Source organism: Melozone crissalis, unplaced genomic scaffold (assembly GCF_028551555.1).
Source record: "Melozone crissalis strain CALT ecotype California unplaced genomic scaffold, PUWL_Pcris_2 ptg000018l_1, whole genome shotgun sequence".
Classification (NCBI taxonomy): Eukaryota; Metazoa; Chordata; class Aves; order Passeriformes; family Passerellidae; genus Melozone; species Melozone crissalis.
This window is the reverse complement of record NW_026535796.1, coordinates 17036100-17063739: the sequence shown is the minus strand read 5'-3', so window position 1 is coordinate 17063739 and position 27640 is coordinate 17036100. Positions and strand designations below refer to the sequence as shown.

The following is a 27640-nucleotide window of genomic DNA, read 5'->3' as shown; positions in this document are numbered from 1 at the left end:
TATGCACTAGTGCATCATGTTTGGTAGGATTTTCTGCTCTCTTTTTAAACAGAGGTGCTGCTCTGCATTTATCCTGCAGAAGCAGCTCCAAAAGGTTCAGACCCTGTGCTTTGAGGTGGTGAGGCATGGGACAGTGCTTAATTCCTGCCTGTGTTTGTTCTGCAGCCTCTGAAGAATGAGAAAGTTTTGCCTGACTTGTACAGAGGCTTTACTGTGACTACAGAGTTATCGTGCAGTGCTATCATAACACAGCTTCTCAGGCCAGCAGCTTTTGGCAGTCACTATCTTTGCCTTAAGACAGAAAAATGCAACCTCTTGAGCATATCAGCAAGCCAACCCCGAGAAATATTGCTAGAGAGATGATCAAACACTTGGATGCACTTTCTGTGAGTTAGCTAGCAAGGCCAGCCCCTTCTGCTGACGTCTTTCCTTTCTATCACACATCAGACTTTTCCCAGTGGAGCTGGGGAACAGGCTTCAATGAAAACTGCCTGTTTGCAGCTATATGGAGATTGCAGGCACCACAATTACTATTTCCTCTCCCTGACCCGGAGCAGCAACTCCATCAGCAGGATAGTACGGTAGCCTTGTTGCCTAGCAAAGGTGGGATGATTTATCTGTGTGTCTAGATTGGTCCCTTTGCTGCAAAGAGAATTGCTTTCAGATTTCCAAGGAGAATGAAGCCAGGCTAGAATTCGGAGTGGATGTGAGAGAGCTCCTCTCCCAGGGAGTAGAAAGAGCCACAGGGTCTCTGTGCTTTCTGTTCCTGTACAGCACAGGACAATGGTTTTGTCTGCTCCAGTTATAGCCCTGGGGGCTACCTTAGGGACTGCAACTAGCATCCTTGCCCTCTGCGGCCTCACCTGCTTCTGCAAATGCAAGCAACCTGGGAAAGGACTCTCAGAAAAGGACCAAGAGGACGAGACGGAAAATACTAAGCCCAGTGTGCTTCAGCCAGTCCAGCAAGTAAGACACAGTGTCTAATTTACTCTGTGATTTTTCTTTAAAGGCAGAGGGTGGGAGTGCAACTTCCCTGTTAGGCTACTCAGCGTGTGATTTATGCTGCCTGTTTATCTGCTTACTGTGTTTGGGATATAACAACATGCCAGTGGGAGGAGGAGTGAAGGAAAAACAGAGATGAGCTGGGTACCAGAGAATTACCGGAGCAGCTGCCACGGAGCCAGAGGGAAAGCTGCTAATGGCAGAAGCAGGGGATGAGGACTGGAAATGCTGCTTAGTTGTTAAAATAGATCAAAAGAGAAATAATTTCCTAAGAAGAGAAGACTGGGCTGTACCAGGTGGCACGCAGCATTGTGAAGAGGAGATGGCTCCTGCTGAGATCTCATATAGCAGCTATTTAATTCTATTCACAATATCTCATAGTTCCTGCAGGATAGTTCCCTGTCAACAGCTGGTTTCTCGTGAAAACCTTCCCTCCTCCTCCTTCTGCCCTTCTAACTGAGGGGATTAATTATGTGTGAAGTTAAAACAAGGCATTGAAATCATAACAAAAAGCAAATGAGAATCTAGATTGTGATGACTGGACAGTCTCATCACATTGTGAATTTCTTTTTCACTTATTGTAAAAGCAATGTGGAGTACGGATAGTGTCAGGCATCCCTGTGTGCTCTTTCATTTTTGTTAGAATCCAAACAGACTGATTTACTCCTGAGCCCAGGGCAAGAGGGAGTTAGGGGAATTATAGAACACTTTTAATACACTTATTAATGGGAATCTCTTCTTCAAAGGGAAGTGTTTGATGATTTCCTCAGTTCAATGTGGTCTTTAGAATAAACTATAGCACTGGTCAGTGTCTCTGAAAGTATTACCTGTTTGCTGTTGCTCCTGATATTTGTTTGTGCCTGTGTCCTTTCCACTTTGATCTAGCCATTCAACCAAGTGTTGTGCCATAGTAGCCCATTCCAAAGACCTGTTCTCCATTGTATAACAGTCTTTGTTTGCCTTTTAATTATTTGAGCTGACTGTTATTTTTGGATTCTTAAAGAGTGTAGCTGGAGTCCTAATTGAACTCCTCTGTAATGTTTGTAATTAAATATTCAGTCTTTCTCTGGCTTCCACTCTTACCCTCAAAGCAGAAAAGGACCTTGGCATCCTCATGTTCTTGTTGCAGTTTATGCTGAGGAAAGACAACCAAATCTGTAAACAATATTGTAAGAACTGGTGCAGATACAGAGAATGGCATTAGCGGACCTTGTGGTTGCTGGAGGGGGGAGGAGAGCTGTGAGATGATGACTCCATTGACCATGGATTAACTTCTGCGTGGAGTTTAGGACAAGAGATTGCTGCTAATAAAGCCTCCCTCCACGAGCATGGTGAATAACTCCTAGTACCTGTTTGCATTTTCCTATGATGAATTTCATCTGCTATTCTGTTTGATAGCTTAGTCATGTCCCTTTCATGCTCCTTTCTTGTCTTTTCTACCCCATACAGGGCATTTGCTAACACCTGTATACAAGAATGTACAATGATGCAGAGATTTTTCCAAGTCTAATGTAAATGTGAATGAAAAATGTGTAACTTTGACAGCCACATCACTTTCCAAAGCAATTTTCCTAGCTGTTGTCTGCAGCAACACAACCCACAGATAACTTTAACATCAGGCTCTTTCTATGAGAGTTTGATGTTGTAATCTCCAAGCCCAGAAACATCTCAAATCCTCCTTTTAACTCCATTCTTAAACTGGGCTTTTTTTCTTTTATACAGCTTTTTGGGAAACACCTTGGGAAAGTGTTAATCTATCCTGAATCTTGTCCATGGGGGTGCTATCCTGTTTGCAGGACTGAAATAAGCACTGTGTCTCCATATTGTTCAGTTAAGCCTCCAGTACTCAGCAGCTATTCAGTTATGGTCCTCAAAATATGTCTACATTCATAAGTTTTGCCGTGACTTAATCCTGTATTTGACCAACAGGGGATAAAATTATTCAATCTGCCCTAAATGTATTATTATTACCTGAGTGATTGCATTCTTTCAGCATTGTAGACTGTTTAATTTGAAGTATTATTTCCAATGTTACTGGCTTTATGTTTTTTTTAAAGAAATCTGGACATATTATAGCTGCCGAGTGAACATTCTCTCACAGAAAGTGCAAAATGTTCTTAGTTTGCATATTCCATATGTTTAGCAATTCTTTCCAATTAAAATAATTTTCTTGCCAGGAACATGAATTCTCCTATGCTGTCACTGAATCAGAATCAGTCTCTATATCTCCAAGAAATGAATCTCAATTTGAGTTCTGAGCTTGTGAAATTTTATTCTATCTGTGTTTATAAACTGTTCTGTCGGGACTTTTTTTTCTGACTGCCTTAGTACACAGTATGTCCTAGTCAGTGTTGGACACATTTAATTATTGAAACCTGTCAGGGCCACTGATTCTGATAAACACAGATGACAAAAGAAAGATGTAGCAAGTCTGCATTTTATTCACTTGGCATGTCTCCCATGACAGTGATGCTTGTATTTGCTATAGACAGAGGCTCCCCATGGACATGCCCTGCACACATGAGGAGGAGAAGTTCAAACACAAACATACATCCGCAAAAATCTGCAAAATAATGAGAAATGGCTGCAAATTTGCAAAGTCTCAGCAAAGCCTGCATAATGAAGATTCCTAAACACATCTAACAATGGCAACAGTCTGGTGCTTTGAGTGACACTGGACAGGGACACAGAAGGATCATTTGCAGCCTCCTTGCTCCTTTTGGTTCACTTGCTTTCATGCATTTTTGCAGAACTCTCTGAACTCCTCTGCACTTGTCTTTATTTAAGACACAACTGCTGAGTTGCAAAGGAAGCTTCCATAGGGCACTGCTATGTAACTGGATTAGCACACAGCACTTGGGGAAAGAGCTGGCAGTAACATAATAAACAGAGGCAGATGCAGTTGGAAGAGGGGGTGGGCTAGTCCCACTGTGCTTGCATATGTCTCTCGTCTCTAATTCTGCAGAGCAGACAGACAAGAGGAATATTTAGACCCAACAGAGTTCTTAGATGCTGTGTGCTGACGGATTTACCTGGCAAGGTATTTAGCAAGAGGAAGAAGAGATTGTACTAACAATAGCTCAAATTTGTGTGGTGTTTTTCATCCCAAAGGATCTGGAAGTGCTTTGTGTGCTGTCAGCACAGAGCACTACAGACAGGAAGCTCCAGTGTGTGGCCAGTGAGTGGTAGGACAGCAGCTCCAGGAGAGGCTGACCACCACCGTGTGTGTGCTGGCTGTAATGCCTCTGCACAACAAAATCAACCTGCCTTTTCTAGCTGCTGTCAGTGATTCCTCATGTGTTCTGCTTGGTTGGTTTGCTTTAATTTTAGAAGAATGGAAAATTGTATTTAAAGTTTGGATGAGTAACTTCACATTTCCTAGGTATTTTAGGACTGATGAGGCTCACATCTCTATAAGAGGGTTCTCACTTACAGCCCCACACCGTGTAATTTACATAATAGCTAAACTCAACTGAATGCTAGGTGAGGATGGCACACAATGACGTCTTTCTTTCTCAGCCCACTTCTCTTTCAAAGCCCTTAAAATTAGACAAGACAAGATGCTATGTTGCACAGTAGACTTCCTAAACACTGGTGCACTGGCTGCCTTGAGAAGATGGAGTCACTGACCTAATTAGTTCCCTACCACTGCCAAGTGTATGCAACCAGGATCTCCACAAGCAGAATATGACTAGGCTAACATGCCAGACAGCCCTCTTTCTTCAGCTCTGTTTCTTGAGAGGTAGGTGTGCTTCCTCTGGACATAGAAGCTGGGACCAGGAAATCCCAACACAGACAAGAGATTCAGGGCACCATCTACATTCATTATTAATAGGAAATAATAAGACTAATTAAAAACTTTAATTACAGTTATGCACCTTTTCTGTCTTGCCCTCAATCTTTACCAAAAATAGGTTAGCAGGCAGTAGGTTAAAGATAATCCTACTGCACAATAATCAACCAAAATGGCTGTTTTACTTGTGGCCTTTGTCTTCCATGTTTTGGAAACATTAATAAAATCTGTTGCAAGGGCTGGGGTCATTTGCTAGTCAGCTTTTGTTCTTCCCCATCAATGAATCCAACTATAAATGAATCATGAATGATTTCAATTTTAAGAAAGGCGGGATCTTTTCTTGGGACATAAGCAGAAGAGAACTGTTCTATTCCACTAAATTTTTTTTTTTTTTGGGAGAACAGTAATGCCTTTTCTGCCAGCCTTTGCTTGGACTACCTGAGCATCTTGCAGGTTCTTCTGCTCATTCCATATTCATGATTCAGCAGGGAATTGAAGTGTTAAAAACAAAATCATAAATCCAAATTTCAGTCCTGATATAATAAAGGAGGAATGTGTGTCTGATGGTCAGATGGAGCTCTGGTCCACAGAACCAAGAGGTTGAGATGACCACTGAATCAACTTCTCTTGGTTTGCCAGTCCAGGGCTCATTTGTTCAACGAGCTCTCCTTAGTCTTGTTGCATCATGGTCATACTTGCTCCATGTTTGATTTATATCTTTGCACTCTTAATGCTTACTATATACTCATATAAAATATTCTGGATTCTGGGAGATGTCTGTAGCCTCTTGCTCTTGGATTTGAATTCAAACATCAAGTAAAAATTGCCATATCTTAATCAAAGCAAAATTAACTTTGTGGTTAATTTCTTTACTAAAATGAAAGGATTAACTTATGAAAATATTAACTGGTACCAGAACAGAGGAAAAATCAAATTATAAGAAACATGTCTTTTTCTTATAGTAATCAAACATCTGTAGAGGAATAAATCTGAAAAGAAACATACCAAGTACAAGGTATTAGTGTTGGCAAGAAAGTCTCCAGACATACAGGCAGTGGTTTCTACAAGCCAAGAAAAAATGATGGTAGGACTGACCAGAGGCCCTGCTTTTTTCCTGTCTCAGCTCATCTAACGTTAAGAGAATTGGAGGAGTTAATGCAATTTGTGCAAAGTAATAAACAAAGTTTAAATTTTCAGTTCAACATTAAGAAAACTGCAGAGCCAGTCCAGCCTCGAGCACTTCTGAAGTTTCCCAACATTTATGGCCCCAAACCAGAGGTAACTTCACCTGAAATTGTTAACTACACGCAGTACTCTCTGAAGACAACAGAAGAACCAGCTCCTGGGAAACATACTTCTTTGGATGAGAATAGGATGAAGATACAAGTCAATGAAGAGCTGTTTGTTCTCCCTCAAAACGGTAGGAGCTTTTGGTCTTCAAATTAACAATTGTTTTAGTGGGTATGGATCTGTAATACTTCTAAGCATAATGTGATTATTGTCAGATAAATAATGTGGAATTTATCAGATGCTTTTCACTTTCTTATCATGAGCATTCTGAGTTTTGCTTTCAACACATTTATTTAGTAGAAGGTAGTAATGGAGCTCATAAGGACATTCTGATAACAAAGCTGTAGCTGTATCTTGTTGCAATTTTTGATTCTTTTTTTTTTTTTCTTTTTTACCTAAACATTTTTTGTTTTGAAAAATCTGTCTCCCTGGTAGCAGACATTTTGTAGAAAAGCACATTTAGTGTAGTTGTGCTGCGAGCAGTAGCCAGAGTATGTGTGAAATATCTGGACAAAATTAGGCAGAGTATCTCCTCCAGGTCAAATGCTAGCTGTCCAACAACTGTCCTCCTCAGGGATAGTGGAGATCAAAGCTTCTAATTTTCTCTCCTCCTCTATTTCCTTGGTTTGGTAAGATGTTCTTGGCTTATTGTAATGTGCAGTGAAACTGAAGGCTGACACCTCAAAGGCTTTCGCCAAACAGAATTCCTGTTTCCCAGCCAGCCCAAAGGGTAACACTCCCAATCCTGAAACATAAGATTTCTAGAGCCTGAGACAAAATGCAATCTTAATTATATGCATCTGACAACATGTTTGGGTTTCTTCCATACTGATTTTTAACTTCACAGCCATATTTTAACAGGGTAATTTACTCTTATGGTTACCACTTTATTAAACCTTCCTGAAGATTTGCCAGAGAGACAATACCATCTGCCATTATTTTTGCAGAGTATTATTTTTAGTTGTTTTTAATTTTTTGAGATTACATTTTTGCCCTTCAGGGAGGACAATTGCTAGCTTCAACCCTCCAACCTGAGGCTTGTGAGTACAGAAAAGAATGTACCATGGCAAGCAGATGCATTGGAGGAAGAGACTGTCTGAGCCACATCCTTAGGTGTCAGGGAAAAGATTATAAGGGTGGAAAGGATGAAAGATGATGGCTGCATTTAGGCTAAAGCTTTATATAAGTGTCGGTGTAAGAGCCTCTCTGCACTGCTCATGGCACAAGCAAGTTTCCTTCCTGCTCTGCCTGATTATATAGCTCAAGTGTTGCTAAAATTAAAGAAGAATTGTTGCGTTCTCCTTTTGATGCCACAGTGAACTGGTCTGAATCGTGGCTGAGATTTTCAGGAGGAAGTGTGCTGGTCCCACTATTGTTTTCTGTGTGAATTGGAACTGACCTTGCAGATAACAGCTTTGGATGACAAAAATCTCTGGCTTTCTTTTAGTCTTGCAACTTGCTTTATTTCAGTATGAAATACATACTCAGCTCCAAATTTATGCATGGAGAAACTGCCTTGTGGATTCCAAAGTTCATTGCCTTTAACCTGGTCAGGTGCTATGGAAATGGATGTTTTTTGCATGACAAAGACTTCATTGTTAAAATTAAAAGAGAAACAAACCGAAATGTTTAGAGAAGTCTGACCTAATGCAGAGTTACACAGCAGTTCAAGAGCAAACTCACTGTCTCACTGCAGAGAACATAAGATTTAATTTAATAATGCCAGTTGACAGAATATAAAACAATATAAAAAGTAATGGGTGTTGTTCAGACACTTTGGCCTAGTCATAAGGTAAAAGAGCAAGTGTGTGAACCATCATAGAGCACAAGGTGCTGGAGAGCAGAAGTCTTGTCCAAATGCTGTAGAAAGAGCTGAAAGTGCAAGAAAACAGAACAAAAAGGATGCATTATGATGGACGAAGAAGGAAAATAAATTATTGTCCTGCATACAAAGTGCAGAAAGAGTGTGACATTTTGAAAAGTCAAGTCAAGAGAAAGTGGATTTGCTGTCTTGGGAAGGGGAAGAGCTGCTCGCTAAAGGGTTTATTTCAGTTCCAGGTGTGGTGAAGGACGTGTGTGTCACGGAGCCCCTGAGGCCCGAGCGGGCAGGCGGCGGGCAGCAGGCCCCCGAGCTGCACTACTCCCTGCTCTACGAGCCCCAGCACGCACAGCTGCGTGTGGCCCTCCTCCAAGGTAAGGGCCATGGCCCAACACACATGGTGACTACACTTAGAGACACTTAGAGACACTTCCCCTCCTATCTGAAAGCCAACAGGTGCCCTCAGGACCACTGGGGTTTCACTGGTGCTGGGCTTGCAGAACAGGAATAGCTGTCAATGTCACTGCTTGAAGAGAGGGTGTAGCTTGGGGAGAGTTGTTCGCACAGCTTTGTCAGGAAACAGGATGGGCTTCTCCAGTCCAAGACATGGTACAAAGCAACCTCCTCTTTTTATTTTTTTCCCTTTGGGGGAAGAGGAACGGGGTTACTATCTCCTTCCTCTCCTTCATTCTTCAACCTGGTCAATTCCTTACTGCCCTTTCCTCAAGTCAAGTCAAAGCCTGAGCTGGAGATACCACACTTATTTTAAGTCCCTGTGGCAGCGCCTGGTCAGGCAGCCAGGCTCTGTGTCTCTCTCTGACAACTGCAACAGCTTCTCCACTCAGGGCTGGAGCATCATCAGTTCCTCTGGGAGAGTAAAATAAGCTGACTGAATAATTCATGCACAGTGTAGATCTCTGTGGAAACCTAATCAAATCACACCCTCTGAGGTGAGAATTGAAAGGGTGCTGAATGGCAGCCACTGCTGCAGGCCTCCTGCCAGCAGCAAGCCCCTCAGGATGGACACCCACGCTGGCTGGCTGCCACCCTGGCTGCCCCCTGTGCACAGGACCTGCTTGCCAGTGCTGCTCCCCTGAGAAGCCAGGAGAGCCCTGTGACCCACAGGTCCTGGCAGCTCAGGAGCAGCTGTCCTTGGACTGTCTGCAGCAAGGACAACAGTTTTTCCCTCAAAGCTGTGATATTCAATGACCCCTTGGAGGAGGGTGCGTTCCTCTTGCTGCTGGAGAAGGCAGTGCAGCTCTGTTGCTGCAACTGAAGAGAAGTGTGAAATGCCATTCTCACCCTAGACTTTTCAAAATAAAGGGGATATAAAATTAGGGATGAATGTCTCTTGATGCAGGTCTTTTGGGCTGTGGAGTAGCTTCTGATTTACCAGAGGCTGGACCAACAGAATGCAATAACCCTTAGACATTGGCCTGGAGGGATGGATGTGTGCCAAGGGAAGCTCTATCCCATCTCTGATGTCTGTGACTGACCTTCCTGCTTTTAAAGTCATTGTAAGAAGCTTTTTTTGTGTGCCAAGGTAAAAGTAAATGCGAACTGCCAACCCCTGTTTCACGCTGCCTCGTTTCAGTTTCTGCATCTTTCAACAGAATGTGTTTCCTTGAACTCAGCTGTTGCTGTCCCAAACACTGGCAGCATCCTTCGGCACTGGCACTAGGACAGGGACATTGTGCAGCCTGAGGAAAACGCCAGAGCATGGACTCACAGCTTAATCTGCCCCCACACAGGCAGGAACAGGGGTCAATGTCTATGCAGCTGTTTTATTTTATGGCTGTCATGAAGCAAGCAATTTAGCCACAGATATTTCAGGGCTGTCTTTTGTGAGAGGTCCTTACTATGCATCTTTTCCAGCTATGCATGATGGAATGAGCGGGGACCAAGACACTGGCTGCCATTGCTACATACTGGGCACCCTGGAGAGCAAGTCTGGCATTGCTGAGGCCCAGACAGAGCTGAAGAAGAAGGTACTTCACACCCTTTGGGAGGAGGTGCTGCAATTCCCATTAAGAGAGGAGGAGATGCCAGGAGGAACACTGACTCTCACCCTGAGAAACTGCGACAAGTTCTCCAGGCACAGCATTGTGGGGGAACTGAAACTGAACCTTTCTGAAATGGAGGAATCCTTTGGGAAGGCCCAGTGGGAAAGGCTAAAGAGCCCAGAGAAGGTATGGACTCCATCTGTTGGTAGCTCAGAAACCCTAATGATTAAGAGTTTGGACAAGAGAAATCCTTTTCCTAGAAAACTGCATGTGAGTGGGTGGCTTTATTTGTTTGGAGCAGGTTTAGAGGGGTGATGTGTGACTGCAGAGATCACTCAGCACAGCTCTGTGCTGGTCTGTAGCTCGTCGTATCAGAAGCCCTTCTGTCTAATGCTCCCACCTGTTAATGTGTCACAACTCCCTCAACTCCTTCCCAAGTACATGGCAATCTGACATTGGCATTTGTAATGCTATGTCTAGGAAAAAGTGTGTGAGCTTCTGAGAATTATTGATACAGGACCAGAGTGGCAAGAGCTGAAGTATCAGAGTGCCTGCAGAGGAACTCTGCAAAGCTGGGTGTGGTAGGGCACCTGGTGGCACCCCACGCAGCCTTAATCTAGGAGTGAAATACATTGTTGGGACTGGAATGCTGGATTGAAGGACACTTACACTTACCAGAATCAATCCAGTGTTATTTGTTCTGGGAGATATCAAAATATCATTCATTGTATTATGTTGGTTTCCTTAAACATCAAAACCTTCCTTTCTTCCCTTACCCACATTTTGCCAGTTGCACAGATGCGAAAAAATGGAGGGAAGAATTCCAACAGTTCTTGAAGTGGGTACAGGGGATGCTTCATGCGCACATTATAATTTCTTGCATGTTTCCTCAGGAGCCTTTTCCCAGCCATGAGCTAGGTTGCTCTTCTAGCAGCAGCAATTCACTTGACATGGCAGCAGGATGCTGCTACTGCTGCTGCTCACTCATCACAAGTGGTACCTCTTGTAGTCTGCTGTGGTGCGGCTGAGCAATGCAAAACAACACCAGCACCACCACTAAGCACGATGAAACAAATTATTGCCTGTCACCATCAGGGGTGAGTGCTCTCCACTGTGAGCTGGCCACAGACACAGAGTACACTGTTAGCATTTCTGATTTCCAGTAGGGCTGATTTATCTGATAACCACTTGAATATTAACAGGACTGTCCACTCTAAAAAAACATGTCAGGGACAGAGGCAGCAGAAACAAACAGGTGGTCTGAATGAGTTTAATGAACTTCAAGCACAGGACTCTCTATTTGTCTAATAGCTGTAACCCTCCCCCTCTCCCCCAATACTGAAGTATTTGCTTATTTAGCAATACACAAGGAACAGCCTGTTCACAGCAATGATAAGTTGTTACTCCAGTGCACCTGATGGAGTCCTGGTATACAGGGAATTCTGCCTTGGTCCAGCTTCACAACCACACACAGAAACAGTACAGCATTCATTTCTTCTCCAGGCTGACAGCAGAAGGTTAACACCAGCAGTACTGCTGAACAGTGCCCCAGTTTGAGCTGAGGATGTGCAGTGAAAGCTGAATTTGCGTCATCTGGGACCTGAGAGAGCCAACCATTGCACAGACAGCTTATGTATACAGATCCTGAATCATTCATTGAGAACCAGAGAGGGAGGGAGGGAGGAAGAGCTGATCAAAAAAGAGGAGCTATTTTCGACAGCATTTATCCAGGAACAAAGTTACTGAGCTTTGTCAAAAGTGTGACATTTCCTTGAAATGCCGGGAAGGGCAGAAATTTTGTTCTTACCTTCCCAGTAATTCTCCCACACACAAGGGAAGGAGCCCAGAGTGGAGCTTACAGCTAATCAGGTAATTCAATTAGCATTCAGGAATTCATTGAGTCCTGTGAGCAATGCAAAGAGTAGATACTGTAGACTGATATCCTTATCTTGTCTGCCTTCCCTCCCACTGCTTTGCTAATGACAGTAATGATAGTGGCTTGATGATAGTGTGTCCTTGCATAGCAACTTCCCTTTTGTGATTTCGTGGTGCCCTGCACGTAAATCATTGATGACCCCTTGTTGCTTTTTATTCATTTTGTATAGAAAGAAAGACTGAAGCTCTGATGGTTGTATGAATTTTCAGGATTTCAGCACAAAATGTAGGTTATGGATTTAATAGGAAAAAAGAAACAAAGAAAACAAAGCCCAGAAGGGGAAGTACCTCTGGTTTGGTCTGTTCAAACAAAACTCCAGCAGAGACCAACCATTGCAGGTTTTGTTTTCATGTGGATACAGGCTGGCCAAAAACTTGATCAGCACATTAGGAGCTAGAAAGTCATAGGTACAAGATGTGATCCGAGTACAATTCGTGTGTTTGTGTGTGTGTGCATGTCTACAGAGCCCCACCCCCTCCCAATCTCCACTGCATCTATCTGTGCCTGCAGCTACAGGAACCAAATTCTAGCCAACAGCTACAGAATGGGACCTGCTGAGATGTAGTGGGGGCAAATAAACAAAAGCAGCTTGTGACAAGCCTAAACGCTGGGTTTGCATTGAGCTGGTGTTTGGGTTTGTCCCTGAGTATACAATTCTTTTGTAGTGGGCATACAGGCATTTGAAACTGCTTTTTTTTTATGTGTGGGCTTTACTAAGTTCCACTTCAGTTTAAGACAGGATTCATATAAGTGAAATGCATACAAGCCCTTCATTGCTACCTGAGTGCATGAAAAACATATTTACTTGGGCTGACTTGGGATTGAATTTCAGGCTTCCTTGCTAATGCCCTTCCACCTGATTTGTGCAGGACAAATTAGTCATTCGAACCAGACAGTGATGACAGCCATGTTTTCTGGAGAGTCGATCAGCTCATGGAGAGCATACAGGGGCCTGTCCTTGCCTGTTTTGAGAAACTGGTTGAAAACTTAATTTGAAATATTTATGGCTCACTTAGTAGCGACACTGCAGAGCACAGAAATAGCCTGGAGAGAAGGGCTGTCTATCCTCGAGGATGTAGAACACGCTAAGGAGCCCAGAATTAGTCTGCTGAATTGGCATTGGCTTTCTGGGACTCTTCTGGGTCATTAACCTCACATTAAACCAGATTTCTGTCACAAGCTCCCACTCACTGAGAGAATAACTACTCCCTTTTTGTTCCTTGCCATGGGCTGTCAGCTCTGCACACAATGGTGTGGGATTTTTCTCCTTCCCTGCTGGCTCCTGAGAAGGAAATGGCATTACTCTCTTATAGGAAAGCAGCGGTGGTGTGACTGTGTCCCTAGGCTTTTCCCCCAAGGGCTGCTTATCCAGGGCAAATGGAAGTAAGGGGAAAGGGAAAGGGAAAGGGAAAAAGGGAGAGTCTTCCGCAGGGGAAGCAGGGAGAGCTGCTCACAGTCCTGATGGAAGGCAGGTGGGAAGGAAGAGTGTGAGAATTCATAAAATCAGAGGGTTTTGGGAAAGCTGCAAAAGGCAGGCCTCAGAGACAGCAGAACTGTGATTAGAGCTAAGCAATAGCCATGAGATAGGTCAGCAGAAAAATTATGTAAAACATAGAAAATTAAGGACAAATAGAACAATGGTCTGTGTATTAACGCTTGTCTAGAATAACTCCCTAAGCTACAGAAAAGTTTATCTAGCAAGATATTAGGAAGTTTTAAGCTTAATAATGGAGCTCTGTGCATTGCGTTTTAAGGCTTACAAGCAGGTATTGTATTTGAAATAAGCAAGCAGTGTTTTAACTGAGGGTACGTGTGCTTATTGGTTGGATAGAACTACTGTCAATGTGCTTTTGCTTTGTGTGATTGGTCAAAAAACTTTTAAAGTAAGCTGTAGCATTGAGTTCTTGGTCTGCTGCCTGGGATGTGAGCTGATGGCATCTTTCCATTGTCATAACCATGTAATGAGACTGATGCTGAAAAATAAAACAGCTCAAGGCACGTTCTGAGCAGTTCTGTCCTGTTCGTGATTTGTACTGTGCCCAGCTTGTGGAGGATTTCAGCTGGGCTAGGTTTTTTCTCATACAAAATAGGGTGTCAGGTAAGGTGTAGTCCAGCTCCAGGTCAGACATAAATACAGAGCAGTTAGGAGGTCTCTCAAAATAGGAATTTCTGACTATTTGCACTGCACGTCAGCCCCAGATCTTCTTCTGATTAAATATTGCACTAAAAGTTGATGTCCAGAAGCAGTTACTTCCGGTGCCATAAGGATTCAGTAACTCACATTATGGGAGCCTTATGAGCCTCAGGCATCTTTGCCAGGTTTATTCTCATCCAGGGTAACTGGAAAGATCTGCTGTACAGAGAGACAACTTGGTTGGTCCATGACCTTCCATCCATCAGTTGCTTTCCTAATGTTCTGGCCAAGATTATATAAAAATTAACCCTTTCTGTGTCTCCATTTCCAGGAGCCATCCACGGGCCACGGGGAGGTTCTGCTGTCTATTAGCTACCTGCCAGCAGCTAATCGCCTGCTGGTGGTGATTATTAAGGCTAAAAACCTCCATTCCAAGCAGCTGAAAGATCTCCTCGGAAGTGGTGAGTGTTATAGCAAGGAAACAGATACTGTTGGTTCTGCTATTATGTAAATCTAGAAAGAAAGTGGGAAGGGTGAAGTCTAGCAGGAAAAAAAAAGAAGTCTGGCTTAGAAAGCCAAAGAGATCTGAATAATTTCTAAAAAGTGAAAACCAAATGCCCCCTGACCAATATTTCTACTGTGCTGCCTCAGTTTGATGTCACCAGTGTAAATTCTCTTGCAATTTTTTTGATTTTTGGGTGCAGATTCACCCAGGCATCACAATATTAAAAAATATTAAGATATTAGAGTGTCCAAAGGGGGGCCATAAGGATGGTGAAGGGCCTGGAATAGAAGCCTTATGAAGAGTGGCTGAGGTCACTTGCTCTGTTCAGTCGGGAGAAGAGGGAGGGGAGCCCCTCTTCATGGTCTTCAACATCCACACAAGGGGAAGTAAAAGGACAGGCACTGATCTCCTCCCTTGTGGATGGGACAGGGCCTGAGGACATAGCATGGAGCTGAGTCAAGGGAGACTTATCTTGGTCACAGCACCAGCCTGACTGATTGAGTTCAAAAAGCATTTGGACAACACTCTTGGGCACACGACATGATTTTTGGGGTGTTCTGTGCAGGGTCTGGAGTTGAACTCCATGATCCTGATGGGTCCCTTCCAACTCAGCCTCTTCTAGTCTAGTCTAGTCTAGTCTATTTGTTGCATGTTCATTAACATGATGTCTCTCTCCCCTCCTTATACAGATGTTTCTGTCAAGGTGACACTAAGGCATCAGTCACTGAAGCTGAAGAAGAAGCAGACCAAACGTGCAAAACACAAGATCAACCCTGTGTGGAATGAGATGATCATGTTTGAGGTGCCTCATGAGCTCCTGCGTGCCTCCAGCGTGGAGCTGGAAATGCTGAGCCAGGATGGAGCTGGCCAGAGCCATGTGCTTGGCAAGTGCAGTCTGGGCTTACATGTCACAGGCACAGAGAGGAGCCACTGGGAAGAAATGCTGAGGAACCCCAGGAAACAGATAGCCATGTGGCACCAGCTCCACATGTAGGCTCATCGTGATTACTGACAAGATGCCCACCAGGCCTCAGACCCTGGGAGAATAAGCTGGATTTCCTCTTCCACCTTCACCGCCATGAAATTGCTCAGCACAGCATTCTTACTACACCATCCTTCACTGATCTTCCTGACCATTCCAGCCCAGGAAACTGTCTGGAAAATGTATTTAAAGGACAGTCTCTCACCTAATCAAGTTGTTTGTTGTCTCAAGCAATGGATTGGCTGCCGGATGATTTGAATTCATTTTATTTACCTGCCCACTTTCTCTTCTGAGAGGTCGCAGTTTCTGTAGAGGAGCAGAGGGAAGGAAAGAAGAGCAAAGTTATCATGGAAATGTAAGCCCTTCATTGGCATGTAGTGCTGTCACCCAAGTCTCTTGATGAGTGTTGGCTCCATAATCACAAACACACAACTGTTTTATCAATCACTGCTTTTCATAATGCTCCACAAGACTGAGAAATGAAGATCAGAGAACTGACTGTCGTGGCAGGCACAAAGAATGAGTATGAAAAAGAGAGTGAAGCCAAAGTGCAGTAAATGAATTCCTACAAAAATACACAGAATGAAGGGAGAGAACAGAGGAAGAAGAAAGGGAGAGACAGTCAACACCCTCATCCTGTGCAGCCTTTGAAGCAAACACTGCCGAGCAAGAAGTCAAATACCTTCCTTTACTTTAGTTTCCTGGAGAGTTTGATACCTTGTATTTAAGATTCATGAAAATGCTGAAAATATGAGTGTTTCAGGACCCCTTATCAGAATACCTGCACCATTTATCTTTCTATGGTGTCATCCAGGAAGATCCTAAATACGGACAAAAAGTTATTGTTGATGTTACCTCCTAAAACTTGGACCAAATCTTTCTGTTTACTGCCATATTTTCTGTCTGGGTTTATCCCAAATTTCAAATATGCTATTTATATTCCAGGCAACATCTAAAATTGGGCAAAAGAAGTGGGATCATTCCATACCTTAGCAACTGATAGATAGTTTTGGTTTGACAGTTAACTATTGCACTCAAATCCTCATACCAGCATTACTCAAAGACAACCCTTATTAACTGCCATGTATTTCATCACTTCCAGACAGAAGGAATTCACCAACCAGACAGACTCTCCAGGGCTTGTTTTTTGTGTGCAGTTTAAAGATTTGATGTGGCTTAAATGTTACTTCTGACTGTCCTTGGACTGAAAGTCTGGCATTGGCAGTGATAATGTCATGACCCTATAAGCACACTGCTTGTCTTACTACTTTTTTTCAAGTAGTAGACACAACTATAGAGGACTTCCATGGGGACAAGGCATCCAAAAATCTGGAAACAGAACCATATAATTTGTAGCCCTGAAAATCTCAGAGAGCTTCACATTTTCAGGGTCAGATTGCTCCCTGTTTAAATCAAAATATTAAGCTAACCTTTAACTAGTATCCATCCCATTCTGATGGTGCAGTCTAACAAGTCTAGCAGCTTGTCAAGGGAAGGCTGTCATCCTGTTGGCAAAGAGAAAACAACAGAACCAGTGTCTGAAAGCTGGCTGAAGCCCAGGCACAATAGGTTATGAACTGGGAAATGAAGTTCAGCTGGAAGTCAGTAACTAGGGGTGACTGGGACTGGTTGCTGGTTGGGAGACTGACAGAGTTTAGCACCTTCATAAATGACCTAGACAATGGTGCAGAGCACTGCCTCGGCAGGTTTGTACGCGATGCAAAACTTGGAGTAGTGATTGATACTCAAGGCAGTTGTGCTGACATTCAGCGGGATGCTGAGAGAAATGCTGGAGAAATGCTGGGCTAACAGGAACCTCCTGAAATTCAACAAGGAGAAGTGGCACCTGAGGAAGAACAACCTTGCAGTGCAGGGGTGAAGGCTGACAATCTGCAAAGGAGCTTTCCAGAAAAGGACCTGGGTGTCCTGGTGGACACCAAGTTGAACATGAGCCAGCAGTGTGATCTTGCAGCAGAGAAGGACAACAGTGCCTTGTGCTGCATTAAGCAATGCCAGCAGGTCAAAGGAGGGTGAGCACCATTGAGGGCACTTCTGGAATGCTGTGTCTGTTGCTGGACTCCCCAGGGCAAAAAGATACAGAGATTCTGGGAAGAGTGAAGCAAATGGCCATGAAGATGTTTAAGAGACTGGATCATCTTCTATACAACAAGAGTCTGAGAGAGCTGAAACTGTTTAGATCAATGAGTACAGATACCTGATCTGGGAGAGGACAAAAGAAGACGGAGAGAGACTCTTCACTGGTGGTCAGTGACAGGACAAGAGTCAAGATCACAAGTTGCAATGTAGGTAATTCCATTTGAACACATGAAAAATACCAAGAATAAACCCGTTTTTTTACTGTGAGTATAATCAAATACTGGAACAAGAAGAGGTTGTTGGGGGTCCCCATGCTTGGAGACAGTGAAAATTTGATGAGATACAGCGTGAACAACCTGCTTTAGTTTATCCCACTTTGAGCAGGGGTGAGTTTGGACAATATGATCTCCAGAGGCCCTTTACATCCTCAGCAATGCTATGATTCTGTGAAGAAACTGACAAGGTTGATGCACACTGAAAACTGTTGTCTTTATACTACTATTTCTTTTGTGGGTGGTGTAGCCAGGAGTTACAGGATCATTTTGAAGAGAGCAATAAAATCTTCTTTGAGCAACCAGACAGACAGAAAAGCTAAGTATGCCCATGAGTCTTGCACCCAATATTTTAATCTCTGATATTGATCTGTTGGCTAGAGGGCATGCAAATGAAAAGAAAATTGGTTTCTTGTTTTGCTCTTCTTGTATAGGGTTTTGTTTATGAACAAAAAGCTGTAGGACACTGTGAGTAAACTGGACTGTGAGTAAACAGGGGTCTAGTTGATAGTGAATTCTTAATGCTTACTGTGATCCTGATTTGTCTGTAGACGTACCTATAGGTATGGAGTAATCATATAAGTGCAGAAATTATTGGAATGTTGGCCTAATTCACGTATAGGTTCCAGGCAGCACTGTGATTTTTGAAGGCTAATGATAAGAAGGATAACTTCACACAATGATGCTATTTGGCTGTCAAGGGAAAGCCTGAAGGGCCAAATATTTGCCTTGCTGCCAACTCCTCTAGTTCTGCATCCTGCTTGTTTCACTGAGCCTTTTATAACATCTTGATGACTGATTGTAAACAGCATTATCTGCCTGTGCCCTGGTGATTCTGGCACACCCTGTAATAGATATCAATCAGTCCTATGGCATTTAAAAGAATAGCTCCTCAGAATCTGACTTAGCTGTGCAAAACAATGTCCTCTTTTACAGCAGACAAATACTGTGTATACACACTACTTAACCACGAATCTGTCTTAGGAGCCAAGTGGTGCCATCAGTGTTAATGAACGGCATTGTTTCCTCCTTTGCTGCAGTGGGATTTGATGGGAAAGAGAGAAAGAGTGAAAATGCATACATCTGCCCCGGATGGATCATTCTTCTTGTCTGGCATTTTAGCCTGCAAAGAATGCTCCTGGCCATCAGCACAGCCCGAACAAAGGCTGCCAGGAGCCCCTGGGAGGAGGCGGCCGCTCGCCGGGGCTGACAGCGGGCACGTAACGGGACGGGGAATGCTGTGTACGTGTGGTACCCGAGGGGCAGGGGCGCCCAGCCCGGCCCTTTGAACTCTGCTAACGGGGGCTGTGTGTCACCCATCGCATTCCAGCGTCTGCCCGCGCCCTGCCCTCATCCCTCCCCACAGCCTGAGCAGCAGTACCTGGCAGTGCCTGAGCCTCAGCACCCCAAGGGCCGAGGTGCGACACTGTCCCAGCAGACAAAGGGCTGGAATGGTTGTGGTAGCTGACAAAGGCATGAAGATAAATCCGAAGTATTTGGAAATGCCATTGTATCAAGCAGCTTCAGCAACTTGAGCTGTCAAAGTATCACTGAAGTGCACTAAGGACAGAGCCAGATAGACCCTGTTTTCAGCTCCTGAAGCTGAAAATGCAGGAGCATCAGCAAGCACCACTGTGTATTAAGTTAAAGGATGCTGCTTATAAATTGTGTCATAAGAGGAGAAGCAAAAAAACCCCAGTTATGGCAATTAATGTTCCTAAGACATATGTGTGACCAAAAGCAGCCACAAGAGTCCCCAGTGGCTAGTTAGTGGCTGGACTGATTATTTTGCCTGTTATAAGAATTAACATGAAGCTGGAAGCCAAGAGACTGTAGGGAATAGGGAAGGAGAAAACAAACAAACAAACAAACAAAAAACCATGGTGGGAGGCAGTCTACCTGGTTAGAATGAATGATCCTTTTCACTAAAGGTCAGAATTGTGAGTTTAAGGACAGGGATTCACAGTCCCTCATCCAGTGACAAAGCACAAACAACCAGATTACAGTAAAAAAGCCTGAGAAATGCAGCTCCCAGTATATTACCTAGCTTTGCCTGGGAAAGGTGACCTCTGCTCAGAGGAGGGGGCTAAGAGGCCAGAGGAAATTACTTGTGACTACGTTGAGTTCCTTTGTTAAAATATAGACTGTAGTCATCTGTTGTTTTGCCTCAACCTGCCCTCAGAGCTAGATCTTCCTCCCTAAAAACGATCTAGTTTGATTTTAAGCAATTTGTCCTATAGTAGAAGGATTACTAAGCACAAATCATCAATAGTCACTAAAATATCTGGGATGTTTTAGACTCATTACTACCCTCAGCACCCTTCCCCAGTTGTAAGGGGAGTGGTTACAGCGTTACAGCTGGTGCCCTGTAAGGGTAATATTTTTTCCGTGCAGGGTTTTCTCCTCAATTGTTGTCCCAAATATCCTTGCATGCTAATAAGAAACATGTTTGCTTTGCAAAGAGGTCAGAAATCAGAAAGCAATGGAAAATTCCTTTCAGCAGGACTGGGAAAATTTTCAGGCTCAATTATTTTCTGCCAGGTACTGATGGGCTTTCAATACCTTGAATGGCTGTACCTTGTATTTTGCTAGCATCTGTCTTCAGTATTATCTGGCAGTAGCATTCAAAACCACTCTTTTTTTTTTTTCCCAGAATGAAGTAGGTTGTCATTTGGGCCCTAGAATTATAGCACAAGGTTTGCCCAAATTTTCCTAATGTCTAAGGTGAGTTGACTACAATGAGATTTATTAAGAACTGGAAGCTAAAGTGGCTTGGACCATGCTTCTTGAACTCTTTTGAAGGTCAGTTTGAAGTCTGATTGAATTAAGGGACAGAGCTTTGACAGCATTTTTATGTGTTTCAGAATTTAACTAGGTATTAAAATGTATTTGGTTAATTTGTTGAAAGATAAGCATGATGAGTAAATAGTAACACTCAACACATAATATTATTTCTTCTGTTTTCAATATGCACAAGAAAAGCAGCAAAGTGAAATAGTGATTTGTGGCCTTCCAGCATGAGGGGGCTTTTCTGCTTACTTGTTCCTTTGGTGTCCCAGTGCGTTTATTGTACAAGGCCAGATATTGTTTGTCAAGACTTTATATTATTCTCACAATCCAATGCACAAAATCAGAGCATGATGCTCAGCCATTGTGTCTTATATTACAGCACAACATGTAAAACACTGCAAGTAAATAATTCCAAGCTGTACCAGTGCTGTGTCTGCATTGTTTACTCTACAGTAAGTCCCCTCTGCTTGCAGCTCATGTCAGGGTCATGGAGTGCTGGCATGAGTCTACAGAAGATGCTCTGAAGGGTGTCATCAAAGGATGCGTGTACGAAGAGAAGAGGAGGAGTCAGCAATAGAGTCCTGTCCTGGGCAAGCACAAGAAATCTATTGGCCTTTTCAGCAAGGTGGCAGCAAAACAAAGCTCTAAAGGAGCTACAAGAAGATTAGAGAATGGGATCTGGGAACCAGTTTCTTCCCAGACACTGGCTCCATCTCTGAAACAAAACTAAGAAGTTAATTTAGAGGGGTTTTTTTTAATTATTATTTTGTTTTTTGCCAGTCTTGGTACTTTCAAGTTGGTGTTGATGATACTCTGTAAACCATGCATTCATTAGGAGGAAAACATGCTTGGCTGACCTAATACCATCACCAGAATTAGCTGGTTCCTAACAAGACACACAGATCAAAACCTGCACATAAAAGTAAAAGAAAAGAGATTTTTGGAGCAGGAGCAGGAAGTATTTACCTCACTGACAGTTTGGGGGCAGTCTCACCCATCACAGTCAGCGTTAAAGCACAGGGAGAGAAAACAAAGCCAGTCTGCAGAGCCCCAGGCTGTTGCTAGCTTTGCAAAGAGGGGTGCCTGTCAGCTGCACAGTGAGGCAGATGGCACTGAAGAGTTTACTGTAGAGACGAAGGCAAAAGCTGTATTTTTGCTGCACAGTGAGCTGAATACGGGTGGTGCATCTGCCAGGGACAATCCTTCCCACCTGGGGGATTTTCACAGGGTTACTCAGTAATTCCCAGCTCAGCATATTGAACAGCAGCAATAACTGCCACAGAACCATTCTTCTCTTAACCCTGCTGTTCATTGTCACTTCAGATTTATTAGAAGCTTTTTTTCTCCCTACAGTATTTAAAATTAAACTGGGATTGTCCTGTAATCCTCTGTCTGCCAAGAGAGAGTAGCACCTAATCCCAGCATCAATATCACAGTATTGCCAGTGCTAGCCCTGAAGGTCTGCAGTCGGCTCCTCCACTTCTTTTAACCCAATAGTGATCACTGAATGTGGAATGAACCCAGCGAGGACAGAGCTCCAAGATGCCCCTGAGAAAACAAGTCACACCTAAATCCAACACACTACCCAGTTCTCCAGACAGCTCTCCTGGACACCAACAAAGTGCAGTGGTGGCCTGGAGTGCAGCTCTGCCACTCCTGACACTCTGCTGCACATGGCTCCCCATCCCAGCCCTGGCACCTCTGCGAGGCACTCCCCCCCTGTGTGTCTGCAGAGGTACCACCAGTGTCCCCAGAAACAGGGTGTCTGGCAGCCGTGCAGACAGCACACTTGTTTTTCTCCTTGATCAAAACAACTTCAAATAGAGGACTTCAGAGAATCAAAAAGTCTAGCTAGCACATATGCTGTGCTGTGGGAGCCTTTGATTATCCAGCAGATATTTTTAGAGCCCTTTGTAAATGAGCTGTGGCTCCATTTGTGTGGCGTATGGCAACAGCTCTGCCAGAAACAGCCTCTGGTGCCCTGTGCCACTGCAGAGCTGGACCTGGCACTGCCCAGATATCTGCCCTATGATTTAAACATCTTGGGGGCCACCTGTTTAAACCCACCCATGTGCTCCGCTGCCTGTGCTTTTCCCTCTGCCTAAGGAGAGTAAGATAGGGAAGATGGACCCCTGGAAGTGCTGCAAACCTGCTCTTGGCATCATAGGCCCCACAACTCCTGCTTCCAGGAAGAAACATGTCCAGTTTTTTTGCTAAATGAAGTTTCTAGCACCAGCTGCTAATAACAGTCAGCTCCATGGAGCATATGCAGGACACCAACAGAGCTGGGGAAGTGCGTGGCAGGCTTTAATGCTATGACAACCATCACTGAGGAATTTTTCAATTTCCTTTTCACTCATATTGACATGAGAATCACTGCTCCTAAAAGTGAAGGGCACCTTTAGGCCTAGATCAGATGAATTTTGTGCAAGCTTCCATTCCTGATAAAAGCTCAGATAGTGCACTTTGCTTGCAGGGATCTTGCTTTTAAGTCGTTGGTTTGAAGTTACCAGCAAGGAGGCCGATCACTGCCAAGGGTGACTAACTAGAGTCCACAGCAGAAAATTGCCTGTAGGAAATGAATTACAATGCAGCAATGCATTTCACAAGCAGTTCTGACTCTACACATGATTGAGCTGCTGAAAGTGAAGTATTGTCCTGCCTTCATGCTATCAGTTGACTAGCAAAAGCAAAAGCCCCAGAGATGAGGTTTTCACTGCTGACTGACAGGTGCCCAGGTGCCCAACTGAAGCTAAGCCCCACCAACCACCAGGATTTTGCTGGGCTTGTTTACTGCTGAAAAATAAGCAATTTCAAATCACTAAAGTGAAAGTTACAAGAAAATTACAAACTGTGTGTAATTACACTGTGTGTAACATGTGGTCTACTCAATGAAGTGGACTTTGAGGAAGTCACTAAAATATCCTTTCCTATTAGACCTATTGGATGACTAATTTGGGGCTATTTTCACTTCTCAGATGAGAAACTGCCACTCACTCCCAGCCCCAGGGTCTACTCACCATTAAAATTTGGAGGCATTCACTCTGAACCCAAAATTTCTGCACAGCCCTTCACTTGTGGGGATTGATGGGTCTACATGCACGCTTCCCCTGCGCTAATTGGAAAACCAGAATTCATTCAGACAGGATTAAAGAGCCAGTCCTGTTGATGCTTCCATCCCTACACACTGAAGCTCAGCCATGCTATCAGTATCAACACTCAGTATGCAGTGCCACACCCAGGATCTACACCCTCAGCTGCACAGCTTGCTCCTTGTTTTCTGCTTCCCTTCACTGCCACATGGACACATTTACAGCTGAGCCAGCAACTGTTTGTGCTGGAATGGCTTTGTTTTCTGCCTATGTTTCTCTCTAGCTATACCTGTCACCCAGGGATGGACTAAACCTTTGCAAGGTTGTCCCTGCTTGTACTGCCATGCAAATCTGAACCATAGTCCCTGTGGTGCCTTTGCTGCAAGGTATATCCTTTGCTGTGAGGTGTATCCACAGCAGCAGCCAGACTCAGCCCATGGAGGCAATGTTTTCAGCTGTTTGGACAGCAAACACAATCCACAGCCCAGGACTAACCCATGGACCCATGTACTCATTTCAGATATTGGCTCTCTTGCCCACAATGGTTTAGCAGATATAAGATCTTCCATGTACAAAAATACTCTTAACACATTGAACTGTTTTAAAAGTTGCACTTTTAAAAGCCCGGTGTCAAAAAAATTCAAAGTCAGCCCTCTCTTTTAAGGATAGAAAAAGCCTAGTTTCCCCTGGATTTAGAGCATTTAGAGCTCAAGAAAAGTCTCCCCATCCTTCAATCCAAACCAGGCACATACATACATACAGCTTTGTCAATCCACTTGACAAGCCCAGCCCACCACAGCAAAGCTAAAGGTAATACCACTGTACCTGACTAGAAAGGGTGTGAGAAACTTCAAGGGCACCCACTCTGCATCCCTACGCAAAAAGAGCATGTGCTGATGTAGCTGCCAGTGCTGACCCAGAGCAGCCCTGAGCTGCTGGAAGGTGCCAGCCCCCGGTCTGCCTGCTGCAGCCCTGGCACAGCACTGGGATAACCCAGCCCATGGGGAAACAAGGCAGCTCCATCACAGGACATGCTGGACCTGCTCACCAAAGTGAGGACTTCAAAGGGCCGCAGTGGCACTCAGCATGTCAGGAGCCAGTCACTCAGGAGGGAGAACTACCAGCAGCACCTCAGGGGGCTGCAACTGACCCTTCTGGATTAATCAGCACTGGATCTGCTCTTTATAGCCCTGGGCTGAGGGAAACGGGAGTGCATCAGCTTAGAAGCCCTTCATCTGTCATCTGTCAAAATGACATTAACCTCCAAGAACAATTCAAAGAACTGGCAACCCAACTTGATAAATTTAAATGCTGTTTTTTTTTTTATTAACAATCATTTTACATTACAAGGATAATATGACAAAAGGAAAGTTCTTGTGTACATACCATGATATATCAACATAGCTCTATTCGTATCCAGTGTCCTAGGTCCTTTCACACAGGTACTATAAAGCATAGTCTGTAAAGTAATAACATTTTAATATCTCCAAAAGAGTGATATTAACATATTAATACATATATAGTAATAGACGTCTAGATATTTTTCTCTCATTTCATATGTGTGTGTGGTGGGTGAGTGTGTGGGTGAGAGATCGCTTGAAACAGTTCAGCAGGGCTGTGCTTGGATGTGGATACAGAGAGGTTTGAGACAAAACCTCATTTTCTGGAAGTAGAAATGCATTTTTGCTAACTGTCGGGTGAGTCTATGAGGATGCCATGACTGGCAGAAAACTCCGTACCCCTCCCGTAGCATTTGGGACATTACAGCATATGAGACGTGGTTCCCCGCGTAGCCCAGCGAGCTTATTCGACATGAGGTGCAGTGCATGGGAGCCCCTCGCCGGGCGGCAGCACCACCAGCAGGGTGGCTGGGAGGCGAGGCCGCGGGCTGGGCTGGTGCGGGTGTCAGTGGCTTCGGAAGGAGGGGGCTGGAGCGAGAAAACTGTCTCTGAGGTTTGTGAGGAACAGGTGCTGAGAGCTCCCCGCCGCTGAGGGGCTGCGGCAGAGCAGGGAGCCGCCGCCCGGCAGGGGCGGCTGAGGTGGATTACCAGTTGTGTGGAGGAGAGAGGCCTGGGAGAGGACACTGAGGTGTGTGACAGGGCCTGGGGACAGCTTGCACAGCATCTGCTCATGCAAAACCAGTGTAATGATCCATTCGGATGTCGGAATTACAACTCACCCTCCTCCCAACCAAAGTCAACAAATAAAACAAACGGCAAGGAGTGCAGTGGTTGCCACGCCTGGTGTGGAGCTGCAAAGGCAAACCTCCATGCTTTCCCTCCAACCCTTGTGGGGAAGCAGCTCGCTGACTGACCACCTGCTGTTGGACCGGCCAGAGGCACCTCTCAGATCCTCTCAGGTGTCAGCCAAAGGCTTCAGGATGCAGCAGGGCCAGAGTCCTACGTGTGGCTGAGTGAAGGGAGGGATGGAGGGATGAGAGAGCTGCCCATCTCACAGGCATCAGCAGATACTCAGGGAGGGCTGATCCACCCCCACCCCAGCACAGAAATGCTGGTCATGGGAAAGCAGGTGTCTCTTTGCAGGGGCAGAGTAAGAGGGCTGCACCCTTTGGTGCTTCAGCCTGGCAAGGTCCGAACGCTGTGTCCTGGGGCCCAAAGGCACACGTGTGACACTGACTATGTCTTCCATACAATCACATCATTCCCCTTCCTCCAGAAAGCCTCCCTGGGCCCCTGGCCAGGCAGGCTGCTCACAGGCTGAGGAGCGGCTGTGAGACCTGAGGGAGCAGAGTGGCTCCAGCAGCAGAACAGCAGCCAGCCTGACCCAACAGAGCTGGGTGTGCCTTCCCAGTTGGACACTCTTATCCCTATTGCTCCGACTTCACGATTCCTTCTCGTTTGCACTGTTCCAGCTCCATACACTATCCCTGCCAGCACCACCTGTGTGGCCGTAACCTTTCCTCTGCTCAAAACCGCCTTGGCTCTCCTGCTGCCTTTATCCCAGCGCCACGGCTGTGTCGCTGACCGTCGCCTGCAAGTGCACCCACACTCTCACTGGGGCTGCATGAGTGCTGGCCAGCGCAGGGTCTCCCTGGCAGAGTGCTGGCAACTGCTGAAGAATGCCAGGAGGAACTGCAAAAAGCCACGTTTCCTCAGCACCAGTGCCCGCAGTTGCCAACCGTGTCCATGCAGAGAGACAAAAGTGCATGTGAGGGTGGATATGTGTCTAAGTGTGAACACACAGGCTCCCAGCAAGAGGCTTTCTTGGGAGAACACTCAAGCATTTTCCCCTGCCAAGACATTCCACTATTAAACAAACCTTATTTATCACTTGGTTAACATGCCAGCAAGGAAACCCCTTGGCCTAAACACAGCCAAGCCCCTCTCCATAGAGTGCTATACATGTAAATGTAGGCCTCAGTGTATGGCTAAAACCATCCCATAGTCCAAAGTCTTCAGTGTTACGTGCCTTGTGCTAGAACACAGGGCCAGCCTTACACAAGGGTGGTTGAGTCTATCTCTATATTATATTTTTATATCTATTGAAAACATAGAAATATATAAATATATAGGATTTCATTTATAGATATATAAGCATGTGATTTTAATCTTTTGTACTGTGTGTATATGTACTGGGATGTGCGTATATACAATATATAGACCATATGCATATGTACTGTATACATACACTAGCTTACATGCACACACATTATACGTGTCTCCAAGGGAGACAGGAATTGCATAGGCATTACTGCATTGGATACAATGGCTGGGGGATTAACGTACCATTTCTCTGCTTTTAAGACCTCTTTTAACAGGGGTGAAAGTGGAATCTGCAAAAGCAGAGGCTGTTGCTGCTTATTTGCAAGCCAGCTGTCTAGGCACTGGTCAAACAAACAGCAATCCTCATGACACAAGAAAGGAGGGGAACTCCAAAGACCCTGCGGGCCATCTGGTTGAGTTTG

At 44.6% G+C, this 27640-nt stretch overlaps 1 protein-coding gene across 2 annotated transcripts in view; it reads left to right on the top strand.

Annotated features, from left to right (window-relative positions):
• The first annotated feature begins 430 nt into the window (after positions 1 to 430).
• The window catches only part of SYT13 (synaptotagmin 13), a 176017-nt gene continuing 148807 nt past the window's right edge, over positions 431 to 27640 (top strand). The window contains exons 1-6 of one of the 2 annotated variants that reach the window (XM_054276215.1): positions 431 to 966; positions 5993 to 6215; positions 8144 to 8278; positions 9780 to 10093; positions 14309 to 14438; positions 15172 to 15684. In XM_054276215.1, the coding sequence (XP_054132190.1) occupies positions 784 to 966; positions 5993 to 6215; positions 8144 to 8278; positions 9780 to 10093; positions 14309 to 14438; positions 15172 to 15476 (1290 nt within the window). In that variant the 5' untranslated portion in view covers positions 431 to 783 and the 3' untranslated portion in view covers positions 15477 to 15684. Of the gene's footprint in view, positions 967 to 5992; positions 6216 to 8137; positions 8279 to 9779; positions 10094 to 14308; positions 14439 to 15171; positions 15685 to 27640 lie in introns of both variants that reach the window. The other variant, XM_054276213.1, reaches the window with a different exon arrangement.